General features: G+C 34.4%; 1 protein-coding gene and 1 pseudogene across 1 annotated transcript in view; one reads left to right on the top strand and one right to left on the bottom strand.

Annotated features, from left to right (window-relative positions):
• Positions 1-646: 646 nt before the first annotated feature.
• LOC126718988 (ankyrin repeat-containing protein BDA1-like) overlaps positions 647-14,875 on the top strand; it is a 68,293-nt gene continuing 54,064 nt past the window's right edge. The window contains exons 1-2 of the mRNA XM_050421466.1: positions 647-1,458; positions 2,681-2,699. Coding sequence (XP_050277423.1) covers positions 850-1,458; positions 2,681-2,699 — 628 coding nt within the window. The 5' untranslated portion in view covers positions 647-849. The remainder of the gene's footprint in view (positions 1,459-2,680; positions 2,700-14,875) is intronic.
• LOC126692080 (uncharacterized) lies at positions 7,343-12,463 on the bottom strand (annotated as a pseudogene).

Here is a 14,875-nt window from a genome sequence, read left to right as displayed (position 1 = left end):
GCCTGTGGTGGATATTTAAGAGAGCTGAAAAAAAAAACTAGATATATTTTTGAAAAGGAATAATCAAGTGAAGGGATAGAACTTTCTAGGGTGTGAAGCTCATTGGTGAGACATGTTACTACTACAGAGTGTTGTTTAAGAGTTCAAATTGGAGCTAGGAATGGAATGAAATGAGATGAATACAAGAGAACACTCATACTTATTTATTCTCTTAAAACATCTAATTTTTATTCTCCGAAAAATTGAAAAGAATTGGAGAGAATGAAATTAGATTAAATAAATTTTTTAGTAAAACTCTCAAAATATTCATATATATTCAATTATTTATTTTAAAATAGAGGTGTAATAGTAATATTGTCATAAAATAATTGCATTCTTTTCCCTCTATATTACTCCCTAACAAGGTTACTTACCTTACATTCCCTTCTATTCATTTATTTTAAAATATCCAAAAAAGATTACTTAATTTCATTTCATTCATTCATTTCTTTTTCATTCATTTCTCTTTCTTAAATACATTCTATTCATTTATGAACACCCCAACAAAGGTTTAAGATAGAAGAGGAAAGAGAAGAAAGAAGGATGGTGAACCTTTTTTTTACTTAATCGCTAATCTTTGTGATGAGTGGATGACCTGGTCCTTCTTAGAAGTTTGGTGGTTCCTTCTTAGACTTAGATGATTACTTCGCTATCTTCTTCACTCCAGCTATAAAAATAGACGCTCTAACTTTCTAAATTTCAATATCCATCATTTTTTTTACTCTAGCTAGCTGATCAGACTTTCAACTTCCACCACTTTTGTTTCACAATAAGGGAAACCTACCTTAATATATCATAGCCTTGTCTAGAATGGATGAGAGAATTGAGAGGTTGAAGCAGATTGCTCAATATGGAAATATCGATGCCTTTTACAAGTTAATTCAGGAGGATGTAAAGCTTTTGGAGGCTATTGATGAGCTACCATTTGTTGATACTCCTTTACACATAGCTGCATCAGTTGGGAACGTCCCATTTGCCATGGAGATGATGAGGTTAAAGCCATCACTTGTCGGCAAGCCAAATCCAGATGGGTTTAGCCCTCTTCACCTTGCTCTAATACGTGAGCAAATTGAGATGGTGCATCGACTTCTACAAGTCGATGGGGACCTTGTTCGCGCAAAAGCAAAGGAGGGTATGACTCTTTTGCATTATGCAGTAATAACAGGTGATCACCTTGATCTACTAGTCGAATTTCTATCAATTTGTCCTCATTCTATTGAAGAAGTGACAATTCGAAACGAGACCGCTTTACATATTGCTCTAAAATACGACAAGTTGGAGGCTTTTAAACTCTTGGTGGGATGGCTCAAAAAAAATAGGTGTAAAAATTCCATGTTTTGGGAGAGGAAAGTCTTGAACTGGAAGGATGGAGAAGGAAACACTGTATTGCATGTTGCAATATCCAAAAATCAGCCCCAGGCATGCTCTCTCCATTACTCAATCTACATACAAAAGAAAAAACTAGTTTGTGTTGTGAATGTTTATCCTGTGTCCAATGGCATGATCATAATTAATTAAGAACTTGTGCTGCAATTTTTTTGTATTTCCTTAATTCTTTTATGATAAGGTATTAATTAAGATCGCTTTATAGAATCTTTAAATTGGCCTCTCAATCTACAAGCAAATTTTTAATTGAGAATCTGATCAATACTAATATTTTCAAATAGGTTTTCTCATTTTATTTTTGGTGGATTATGAGAATTGTGCCTTTGCAAATTTATCAATAAACTGAATGTCTAAAAACATGCAAAGATAGTGATCACTATCTTTGCATGTTTTTAGACATTCAGTTTGACACCTTTATTCATGAAAAAAGGGATAATTTGTGTATCTCGATGTCTTACTGTACAATACAAGGTCTATACATAAGAGAGTGCTATACTGCTATACAAGTAATGGGCTTGTACAGCAAGTAAAGTACTAGGCATGAGTCCAATGGGCTAAGCGTGTATAGCGAATATATATTAGGATATGTTTGGTAGACAGTAATAAGCACTGAAATGTAATAATTATTCTTATGGTTTAGTTACTCTTTAGTTTGGTTATGTTTTTAGGGAAATTATCGTGTACTTCCAGAGTACTATAAATACGTATTCCCTCCTCTTACATGAATGGTGGGTTCCACTAATTAAATTAATGGTGGGACCCACCATTCATGTGAGAGGAGGGACTACGCATATATGGTACTTCAAGAGTGCCTAATAATTTTTCATGTTTTTATTATAAGGAATAATCATTCCTTATGAATAGTTATTTTTCAAAATGAGAAATAACTATTCATCTTTAAAATGTTGTATTAGCTATTCCTTAGTAAAATCAATAATTTCAAAACTTAATATGTTTCCAAATAAACAAATTTTCCATATACATCTAACAATTATTAAAAAAAAAAAATCATAAAAAATAACACATATCTCTCTTAAATTTAAAAATAACAATTTTTAAGGAGATATAATTATATGAGTACCTAAAATAAATGCTAAGTTTCATTCTAATATTATAACTTACAACAAAACTAATAAATAGGTATAGTTATTACATTACAATACATTTTATTCCTAATAATAAAGATTATAATTCTTATCGTAATCTTCATTCAGTGTACCAAACATACCCTTAACAACTACATTTCTGCATGCAGGCTGTAGATCACTTATTAGGTTCGGGATGTGATGTTGACGTCAACATTAAGAATTTAGAAGGTAAAACAGCACGGGACATCTTTCACGAACAAACTCAAGTGGACAAACAGATCGAGCCTTTGCTACGCCGGGCTGGAGCTAAAAAAGCTTCATCTCTTAAAGTTACTCCGGCAGATTATTACCTAAGGCGTAAAGTCTCACTTCCTGAGAAGTTGCGTATACGGCGTAGTCGTCAAAAGTGGTCATTATCAGATGACAAGCGTAATGCACTTCTGGTGGTTGCTATACTGCTTATAACAGTGACCTATCAAGGAATACTCAGCCCCCCTGAGAATTCTAGTTGGAAGTTCAGCTTCATTATATTAAATTCTGCGACGTTTATGCTCTCGATTACAATAATTTTTCAGCTCATTCCATCTGGGTACTTTTATGTGATGCTCCAAGCAGCCCTTTTCTTCCTCTATGGTTGCTATGTTTTTTCATGCACAGCCATCGGGGTTACATATTTTCCATTTTTCTTTTTAGTTTTTGTTTCTACCCTGCTTTATAATATCGTGGTAGGAATGGAGTTTTTCCTCCTGGAGAAAAAGATGGCATAGGGCTAGTCAATAAAAGACTGCAAGGCTCAATGCTAAGGGGTTTCCCAATTCGTTCCTGGAAGAAGAAAAGTAATGGGCGGGGATACCTCGATATTGGGATGGAAGAGCTACCTCAACTCAATGATATTAGATGGAAAAATAAAGTTGTGTGCATCTGAAATGTATGTCAAATTGTCAATTTTTATTTTTGTTTCTTCTCAAGCTAAGAACTTTTTAGTATTAAATTAAGCTTATGTTTCTAAGGGCATAATTGGAGGATTCTAATTGAAATCCGCACAGTCATTATCTAAATTTTGAATTTGTAATCCAAATGATGTTGATTTTATGGCTTGAACATGAGCATAGCAGTCTTTGCACGTGATAAATTTTGTTGTTACTAAATAGTGTTACAAAAAAGTCAGGCTATTTTTTTCTTCTTTTTTTCATAGAAAAAATTAAACCTATATATATATATATATATATAAATGCAAGAAATCCTAGAACTACTATCCGAATCCCTTCCCCTCGTACTTACGTACTTAGGAGGTATCAAACCGTCTAAAAGGTGGCTAGAAGTTCAGACTACTTACAACTTGAGATTTTTTTTTTTTTTTTTAATATACATTTATAGGCATTGATAACTTATTGTTTATAGTCAAATAAATTTTCAAGTTATCAAATTATCAAAAAAATAAAAAACAAAAAAATAAAAATAAATCAAGATTTTAAGGTTTGTAAGTGGCCGGTTTACAGTGAGCTTAATAAAGCCCCAGTTTTTCAATATTTTTCTTAGACAAAACCCTTTTTTTGGGTCTCCAACAAACTCGCCAACACATCAACAATTTTTTAGAGCTAGCCGTTATTATGAGTACAGTGACACAAGGATCTGTGCTCCTAGGATTCTGTATCAATTAAGCTGCATCTCCAGGGCATATTAAAGATCAAGTGTTTATGTGAAGACGTCTCCACCAATATCCATGCAATCAAGCGTTGATATGGAGTTAGTCAAGAATTGGGTTTTTACACACGGACACTACAAAAAAAAGGTTCTATGGCCGCGTTTTTAAAACGTGGCTATATGTCAAAAAAACGTGGCTATAGCCTATAACCGCGTTTTTTTAGGCCACGCTTTCTAGTGTGGCCTAAAACCTGTGACTATAGGACTCACGGTCCTATGGCCACACTTTTTAACCGCGGCCCAAGACCAGGTCCTATAGCCGCGTTTAAAACGCGGCCTAAGGTTGTGGTCTTGGGCCGCATTTTAAACGCGGCCTAAGGTTGTGGACTTGGGCTGCGTTTTAAACGCGGCCCAAGGTTTTAACCTTAGGCCACGTTTAAAACGCAGCTATATACCCTTAAATTTTTTTAAAAAAAAAAAAACTTTGATTACCAAAAATTAATTTTCGGTAATCAAAAGTTTTTTTTTTAAATTAAAATTAAAATTTTTAAAATTAATACTTTCAAACTTTAAAATTTCAATTTTAAATAAATAAAGAAATTCAAAACAAAAATACAAACCCAGCAAATTCAAATTCAAACAAAAACCCAGAAAATTTCAAAATTAATCAACCACAACATGTTCTAAAATACAAGAAAACAGTACAAGAACACAAACAAAACATCTCCTTCAACGAAAAAGAGTCCATATGCTCAAACAAAAAATTAATCAAAACACTATCAAACAAAAGAAAATAATTTTCGGCCATGGGTCAAAGAAAAATAAAGCAAAGAGAGATAATTTTACTAAGAATTCCTGACCCAAAAAAAAAAACTTGTCTAATTCTATTGATGCGGCGGAAAGGAAAAAGATAGGGCAAGAGATACTAACCAGAGAAATAGATCAGCACCAAAGAAATTCATTCTTTCGAAAACCAAATAAACCCCAGAAATCATTTTCTTTCTATTCATTCTATTTCCCCAGTAAACAAACAGAACACAAGAAACTCAACAAAACCAAAACTTTAGCTAAAAAAGCAGAAACCCATTTACCTTCACTGATTCCTGCATTGACCCAGCAGCCAAACAGAGCAAAATCAACAGTAACAAATGAAGAAAATCAAAATGAAACTCAGTAGGCCAACGGCGGCGCTCAAGCGTCGCGATCGACGCCGATCGCCAACGCTCGGCGTCGATCGCGTCGCTTGAGCGCCGCGATCGACGCTTCAGCGTCGCGATCGCCGTCGATCGCGACGCTTGAGCGCCGCGATCAGCGTCGATCGCGACGCTTGAGCGCCGCGATCCGCGTCGATCGCGACGCTTGAGCGTCGCGATCAGCGTCGCGATCGACGCTGGAGCGTCGCGATCAGCGTCGATCGCGACGCCGCTTGAGCGTCGCGATCGACGTCGATCGCGACGCCGCTTGAGCGTCGCGATCGACGCTGATCGCGACGCCGCTTGAGCGTCGCCGTAGGTTCTATGGCCGAGCGTTGGCGATCGGCGTCGCCGTTGAGCGTCATCGGCGACGGCTGAGCTCAACGGCGACGATGTTTGTGGTTTGTGTTTTTTTTTTTTTTTTTTTTTTTTTGACCGAAATGGCTCTGGGTTGAAATGTTTTGTGGCTCTGGGAAATGGGGTTTTAGGGTGTTTGGGTTACTATTGAATGGCCCCAGTTAAGGAAAAGAAAGAAAAAAAAAAGTTTGTCAAAAAATAAAACACGGAGGTCCTTAGGCCGCGTTTTTAGCTCAAATAAACGCGGCCTAAGGTCCCGTCTATGGCCACGTTTAAAAAACGTGGCCTAAGAACCTGTCTATGGCCACGTTTAAAAAACGTGGCCACAGTTAAGGAAAAGAAAAAAAAAATTGCCAAAAAATAAAGTACGGAGGTCCTTAGGCCGCGTTTTTAGCTCAAATAAACGCGGCCTAAGGTCCGTCTATGGCCACGTTTAAAAAACGTGGCCTAAGAACCTGTCTATGGCCACGTTTTTTAAACGTGGCCACAGTTAAGGAAAAGAAAAAAAAAATTTGCCAAAAAATAAAGTACGGAGGTCCTTAGGCCGCGTTTTTAGCTCAAATAAACGCGGCCTAAGGTCCCGTCTATGGCCACGTTTAAAAATCGCGGCCTAAGAACTTGTCTATGGCCTCGTTTTTATGAAACGCGGCTTCAGTCCATCTTGGGCCACGTTTTTTATAGCCACAGCTTAAAAAACGCGGCCCAAGACCCCCGCGTTTTGTAGTGGGAAGAGATTCACGTGATAAAAGAATCTAACTAGATTGGAGCTATGCTCAAATAGCGCTAGTGTTAGTGAGTCCTACTGAAGGTAGCGACTTTGGGATTGGATATATTCCTTGTTGTAACTTAATTTAGTTTTGTTAAATATGCTAAAGTAGATACGGAAACAAAATTATAAAATAGAGTGTAATACAAGAATGCGAGGGTTAAGTTGTTTAGCATAACGGTCTACATCTATAAAAGAAACTTTTAAGAATTATATCTTTATTAATAAAAATGAAGTATAAGTCCTAGTGTTATAATGAACCCAACATATGTATATATAGTAGATTAAACCCTAGACTAATCATACACTAATTATGATTAATAAACTTATAATACAAGTAGAAGACTTGGCTTGCACATTAAATAGGATTGAGCTTGAGCCTATTACTTTTGAACTAATATATCTCTAACACCCCTCCACAAACTCAAGGTGGAAACTAAAATGAAGGCTTGAGTTTGGATATACTTGAGAAGATGCCTTGAAGAAACCATGTAGGAAGCCTGAAGAAGCCATAAAAATGCCTTAAGAATGACCTTGGAAAAGATATCTCTTGTGTTTTCCTACCAAATAAGGGGGATTAATTTTTGGTAGGGCAAAGAAAAAAACACCCCAACCCCACCAAAATTCACTCTTTTTTCCTTTCTCAATCAAACAACCAAAAAAATCATATTCTTCCATTTTTCATCCACTCAAAGAAGGAAAGTTGTAGAATGAAAAGTTAGTGGAATTAGGCAGTGCTAAAGATAGAGGAAAGAAAGAAATGATTAAGTTTTTTATTATTTTTTAAGGAAGGACCAAGTTAGACCAAATTATGACCTATGAGGAATTTTTTCTTTTATGAAATATATGTTGGACCCTCATTGTGAAAATCAATAAAGTTTAGCAATGACTCGACGATCTTGACTTGCTGCAAGCTTGTTTGGAGGAAATCCCTGTCAACAACAACAACAACAACAACAACAACAACAAAAAGAGAGAGAAAGACAAAGGCCTATACGGGAGTCATTTCAATCTTAGAGCAACCACACCAGCTCTTTTATAAATGTGTAAAATACACATTTTATCCATTTTTACACATTTTGAACCAAAAAAGGGCTTGCATCAGATCATTTAAAATCGTCTAAAATCATGTCAAATTTTCAATGAGCTACAGTACCCGTGTAAATTTAGACGGGCACTGTAGCCCGGTTATCCCTTAAAATAATATTATCTATACAATAAAATAAAAACTCATTTTCGCTCTTTTTTTTTCTCTCTCTCTTGTCTCTGCTGTCACTCTCACTCTCTCAAGCGCAGAGCACAGCTCTCTCTTTCTCTCATCTCATCAATTTTTCTTCCTCTAGCTTCCACCAATCGCCATCACCGCCGATGAGAACGAGGTCGAGCAAGCCGATTCGCCGGACGAGTCCGTCGCCTACAACACGAACGGAGTTCTTTGACGGGTCTGTCGCCTAGAATCTCATGGGTTTTGATCCATTTTTGGTTGAGCTTGAGGCTGGCGGCCGTCGCGAGGAGGTGGCGGTGCTGCGAGGTGTCGATCTTGCTCCGACTGGAGGCCTCGATCTCGCTCCGATCTGTTGGTTGCTAGTTTTTTTTTTTCTGGTTTTTTGGTTGATTGTGGGTGTGGGTCGATGGGTTTTGATCTTGATCGGCTTGGCTTTTCTGGTTCATTAGTGGGTTTTGATGATCTTGTCGCCGATTGGGTGATGATTTGGCTTGACTGGGTTTCGGCGAATCATTGTTGTGGAAGATCGGTGAATCATTGTTGTTGTGATTGTTGTTGTGTCATTGTTGTTGTGATTGTTGTTGTGGAAGATCGGTGAATCAGTGGCTAGATTTTGTTGTTGTGGAAGATCGGTGAATCAGTGGCCGAATTTTGTTGAAGGGTGGCTGGCTGGGGTGGGTGTGGATAGAGAAGACGAGGTGGTGAGTTTGTGCCAGAGAGGAGAGGGAAGGAAATAATAAAAAATGTAAAAAGAATGAATATTTTATTAAATAAATATGTAGAATAGATAAACTTAAGTAGGTGTTTTGTAAAAGTGGATGTGTAAAATAGAAAAAGTAGGTTTTTTCTTGTAAAATAGACAAAAAATTTGCACGAGCTGATGTGGTTGCTCTTATTAGAAAAAATATCAAATTTGGGCCAAATAAATGAAAAGTGAACAATAAAATATTATTCTATCAAATGCAAATAGCCCACATCACCACACTGTCACTTTTTTTATTTATTAACCATCCCTTATTCTAATTTTGTTGCCCAAAACAGTCTCAGATTTGTTTCTTTCTAATTTTTCTAAGTGATTACTCAAGAAAAACATATACATGCTAAGTGCCCCTGCATGACAAATTGACAATCCGCCACTACACCCACGTGTCAATTGAGTGCACAATTTTACAATTTTTTTTCTATTGCCATCTATCAAAAATAAAAACATGGTGTGATTGTTATATCATCCAAGTATATCAATTTATTATTATTAATGAGCTAATTTTTTTTTTTTAGTAATTAGCATATTAAGTGAGGTATGGGCCAATAATTTTAAATATTTTACCAAATTATATGAATTTTAACCAACACACATTAACAATAATCCCGAAATGTTCATGGATATCAACACATACTTCAATATTTTTTTATTTAATCGAAAAACGGTTTCAAAATTGTTTGACCTATTACACAATATATTTTAAAAATGAAAGGACCTATTCTTTTTACTATTATTTAAAAGAAAATGCTAACAAATGTCGTTAGGGTAATAGTTAATAATCCATTTAAAGAAAATTTTTATGAAAAAAAAAAATTAATATTTTGACAGTTTTTTCCATTTCCCATAAAAGTAATATCAAAACTTTATTAAAATGGATTATTAACCATTGCTCTAAGGGCACTTGTTAGCATAACTCTTATTTAAAATTCAAAAGTCAATGCCCACAAAGATTGGTGGTGGTGGTGTGACGAGATTTTATTTATTAATTAATTTTTTGGTAATTGAAATAAGGAGAGGGAAAATGGCAAGATTTAATTAAATAGTGGACATGTGTTAGGTTTATATTGGCGGAACAAAGAGAGTGGTATAAATTCTAGTTATTACTAAAAACAAATGTTTCAGGAAAACCATTCAAAAATCATTGAAAAATTAGAGCATATGTCCCATGAAAAAGCAGAATAGAGAGGCTCCAATATAGGCACTTATGTCTTGGGTAGGCCAGAAGGACTTGGGTAAATGAGAAACAGAAGAATAGGAAGTTCCTCTTCATTTTCCATAGAAAAATATATAACCAATACATGATCTCTTTTGACTCACTTATGCAAAACTGTGTAATATATCACAAAATTTTTACAATGTTGAATATTGTTCTTATGAAGAATTTAAGGATTACATACTCAATATGCAATCAGAAAGGAAAAAAGAAAAAGAAATGAGGACATAGCATTTACATTATTGAAATTTGATGGATGTAGCTTGCAGGTGTGCACGTGTTCGAGGTGGATTCAAATCCTCTAGATTTCTTAAGGTACTCTACCAATAGATTACCTTAAATTCTTACTACTCTTTAATGATTTAATGTTCTAGATTCTGTCACGTCAACATTCCATTAATAATATTCTTAAAATAATAAAATAATGTTGCAAATAAAACAATTAATATTATTATTAGTGAAATGCTGACATGACAGAATCTAGACCATTAAATCATTAAAGAATTGTTAAGATTTAAGGAAATCTATTTGGTAGAGTACCCTAAGAAAGCTAGAGCATCTGAATCCGAGTTTAGGTGTGATGAAAAAACACCTTGTAGAATCAACTCAGCCCTCTCCTCTCCATCTTTCACAATTTGTTAGATTCTTCTTCTATTGTCTACTCGAGGTTTCTTTGATGCAGACTCAGCTAGTAGATGCTCACTACTTGATTGAATCTAGACAGAAAAAGAAATTGTTTTCAAAGTTCCCACACCCTAAAACAATTTCAAAATCCAAAACTAGCGAGAAGCTTTTGGAAGAAAAATTATGCAGTAGAGGATTATCACGTTATTGAACTTTTCCCTTACCAACCTAACGGCCTGATTCATTGATTGAGATTCAAAATAATCCTGAAATTAATTACAAGACAGAGGCACAAATTTCAGCTCCATGCCATATATAACAGGTAACTTCTACAGCTTTCCACAAAAAGATCCAAATTTAACTTAATGTGTGCTAGTAACCTGGAAGCCATATATACCATCCAATATATGATGCACAAAATATTCTGTGGTATCTAACTATAACAGTTACAAGATTTATAAAAATAAATAAATAAAAGATTAGTTCAAGGATGCTAAACCTCAAACATAAATTAAATAGTCACCCAAATGTAAGTCCCTAACTGACTAAGAAGGGGATAACAGAGAATGAAGGTTTCTATGAGGCTATGACACTGCATAAGGAATCTTAAAACATTCCATTTCAAGTAGGATTTATTTTAAATGAAGTTGCAATGGTGAAAGGCAATTCCTCACTTCAAAAATACAACTTAAAGAGGGAGACTTAGTAACGGAATGAACGTGTTGCAACACCAAAGCACAAGAAAAGTAAAAAAAACCTTGTCAGAGGAAACTTGTGTGATTGGAGGTTTATTAACTAACTCCCTAGAGCTCCTGCAGAAAGCATAGAAAATCCATCAATTACGACAATGGAAACAGCTGATGACAGCTCTATGGGGAAATATTGCAGAGTAAATTTAAATAGGATACCACATTTTGTTAGAATTTAACTGTTGGGGAATGCAGTTCATTTGTGAGGAATTTGGAGAGGGGTTGATCTCTGATGGAGTTGTGACCAGTGAAGCCTCAGTTGAAACACCTGGGATAAAACCAGGAGGCCCTTTGGATCTTGTGGCTGAGAACAGAATGATAATGCAAAAAAGACACCAAAAAAAAAAAAAAACCAAGAATTCATTTGACAAATATGGAGCATGTCCCTATCGCATGCCTCACAGATATAGTTGTTAAAACCATGCCTACTATACATGAAAAAGTACGATTTAATCGCGCTAGGACTTCCCTTCTCCTGCCTTCTAGCTTATCCTTTGTGTCAGAGAGACTCTCAAATTGAGGTGCATATGAAACATGCAGCCGATTCCCAAGGAAAACAAACTCGTCCAATTTTTTCTTTGCAAACCTATCAAACATAAATATTGGTTCTGTTCAACCGTTATAAAGAAAATGTGGTACTCAATTTAATGTCTAGAAAGCACAGACACTTCATTCAAGGCGTTGTACTAGTGTCATATCCATGTTGTACTGTGTCATGTGTCGTTACCGACCATTTTATGTTATAATTTTTCAGAAATTGGTTGTCACTGTGTTCTACCCGTGTCCATGCTTGATGCTTCCTAGTTTAATGTATCTATTAACAAGTCAAACCATTCACTAGCATGCTCCAAAGTTCTAACTGGGTTTTACTTATTTAATCACCTGGCATTATTGACCAAACGAAATTTGATCCAGAATACATGAGTGAAAGGCTCACAGTCCTATGCATCCATTGGTTTACTCCTAAAGATAAAAAACAACACAAACAAAAACAATATAAATACTTAGAAGGGCAAAAACAAACATTTTAATCTGTGAAAATAATGAATAATGTGTCACAATTTGGTTTTCTTCTTGAATTACCAACTGGTTCATTCTTAATTTCTGTAAATTTGATTTTTTTTTTTTTTATATTGTTGAACTTACTCTTCAACATCTCCATATGAGGAGAACAATTTGAACAAGTCATCCCCACAACCTAATGCTGGAACGTTCCTCACAATCAGATACCTACCTTAGTTAAATATGAAAAAAAAAAAAAAAAAAAAAAAAAAAGAAAGAAGAAGAAGAAGAAGAAGAAGAAGAAGAAGTTATTGAAGTTATTACATTACTCCCAAATAGGAAAACACAAGAGACAGAGACCTGACAAACTGTATAGACACGAACTGCCGGAGGCTCGTCTTTGTATGGAGCCATTGTCTGCCTTCTTCGTTTCTACAGTATAATAGACTCTTTAAGTGCCGTTTGGTAATGTTGTTCTAGTAACATTGTTAGTGTTGTGAACATATGGATAAAAAAGTGTTATGAAAATATGTGTTATGTTGTTTAAACAATAAAAACTGTTGTTCAAACAACCTACCAAATGGTTTGATATTTCATATTACAGGATGAAAGGCAATATTGTAGACTGCAAATTTGGGCCAACTACATCTGACCCATTGGACCTTTATCAATGTCTTAGTTCAAATGGGCTTAATCAAATGGGTCGATGAATTTTCCACCATTTGGTTAACAAGAGAAAAGGGAGAGAAAAATACTAAAAATCAATTTCTTTGAATCGGAGAGAAAAGTGGGGGAAAAAAAATTAGGGGAGAGGAAACTGTCTTTCAATTTTTTTTAAAGCTTATATCCAACTTTTTAAAATTTCACTTTTAAAGGTACAATTATAATTTAGCCTACTTTCAACAAAATGCAATTTGCAAAAATTCAAATAAACTAATAGCAAATGAACGCTTAAAAAAAAAAAAAAAAAAAAAAAAAAAAACCACATCTTAGCTAATCAAACCCAAAATATACTCACATCAAGTCATGCAAAGCTGTGTAAAAACACATGGTTGCTACAGTAATCATGTAAATTTATATTAACACTATTCATTTTTTTTTTTAATTCTTTTTTTATGTATCTAGAGAATAAAGGAAAATTATGGATTTTGATTGTTGTGTGTAAAGAAAGAGAAACAATTAAAAATATTCAAAAAAAAATTAATAAAATATAGTATAAAATAGAGATAATCTTATGTGAAGTGTTCTGAAAAGTGATTATGTAAAAGAAAAAAAAAGTAGGTTCTTATGGTAAAATAGACATAAATTTTTGCACGAACTGATACGAATGCTCGAAATTTTGACAAGTATTACTAATAACTTTTGGTAAGATGGCCTGGCCTTTGTTGTGCCTTTAACTTTGAGAATGTTAAAGGCACACTCCTAGACAAATTGGTGTATCTACTTAAGAATAGGAAAATACAAGTTTGGGTTGAGAATACTATCAATTATTTGAGTAATATCAATTGTACTTATATAATAAGTTTTGAATGTCATAATAATCACCTTAAGAAAACAAGAATTTGAATTATAACTTTGAAACTTAAAAATTTAATTGTACCAAAAGAAATTAGGAAAATATAATGCATAATAACAATAGTTAGAAAAATATGAACCATTTCAAAAAAGAATAATATCAATCAAAAATCATAAAATTATATATTTGTAAAAGTAGAGTGATGGAAATTACTTTTTGAAATTATTTAATTTTTAGGGAAAACAAATTATCTACAATAAAATTTAGAGAATAAATGATACATATTCAATATAAGTTTTTATGAATTTTAATTATCATAATAATTTTTTTTAAGAGAATGAAGAATCTGAATATATATACATATTGCTTGAAGGTGTAATCTGATAATATTTAGGAAATCAGTAGGTTGAATAGCATGGATTGTAATGATGTTGAGGGTTGAGGGCCTGAAAAAAAAAAAAAAAACAAAAAAAAAAACGAAAGATCAGAGGAGACCAGGGTTGACAGGTCACAGATCCTCCGATGATAAAGTTAGTCTTTTCTTCCGAAACAAAGAATTCCAAACTTATGGGAATTGCGTCTAGAAAAACACTTACCTTTGATTGTCAGAGATTCGTGCTTTTATAGGTTCAGGAAATGATTATCCATTGAATAACTTCCCCTACCTTTACGGAGTCCGGAAAGTTTAGAGTACACCTTCATAACTACCATGGCGGTTATCTTTTATGTTCCTTTATTCTACAACTGTTGTTGAGCTCGTCCTAAGCAATGCTGGACGGAAGGTTGTCCCAAAGCGGTAGAATGGACATGACGAACTCGTCCAAAGATCTCTGTGGACGAAGGACGAATTGCTCGTTTCCTGTGATTCCTTCTCTGGACGACCACTATGGACGAATATGGAGTTGGTTTATTTTTAGACACCATCGTAATCAACCTTATGCAATTCATTTAAAAGTAATAACATTAAAACAAATGAGTAACTACCCTAAATATTAGATTTGTATATTCATAGTCTTCATGTTTAGAAAGACTTTCACTTAAATTTAGTCAAACCGAAGCGAACTGAAATGCTACATTAATATGGCTCAAAAAAAGTGTAGCAATAATAAATGTTATGCTTAAGATTTTAGATATTACAAGTTTGAGATCTTTTTTTTTTTTTGAATAAATTTGCATTTAAAATAGGTGCTCTTAATCCAAACATGTTTTTTTGCTATATATAAGTGCACAAAAATGGACTAAAGTGGACCAAAATGGACCGAATTGGACTGAAGTGATTCGAATGGACCAAAGTGGACACAAATGGATCA

Source organism: Quercus robur, chromosome 1 (genome assembly GCF_932294415.1).
Source record: "Quercus robur chromosome 1, dhQueRobu3.1, whole genome shotgun sequence".
In the NCBI taxonomy this organism is placed as follows: domain Eukaryota; kingdom Viridiplantae; phylum Streptophyta; class Magnoliopsida; order Fagales; family Fagaceae; genus Quercus; species Quercus robur.
This window is presented reverse-complemented; position numbering and strand designations above follow the sequence as displayed.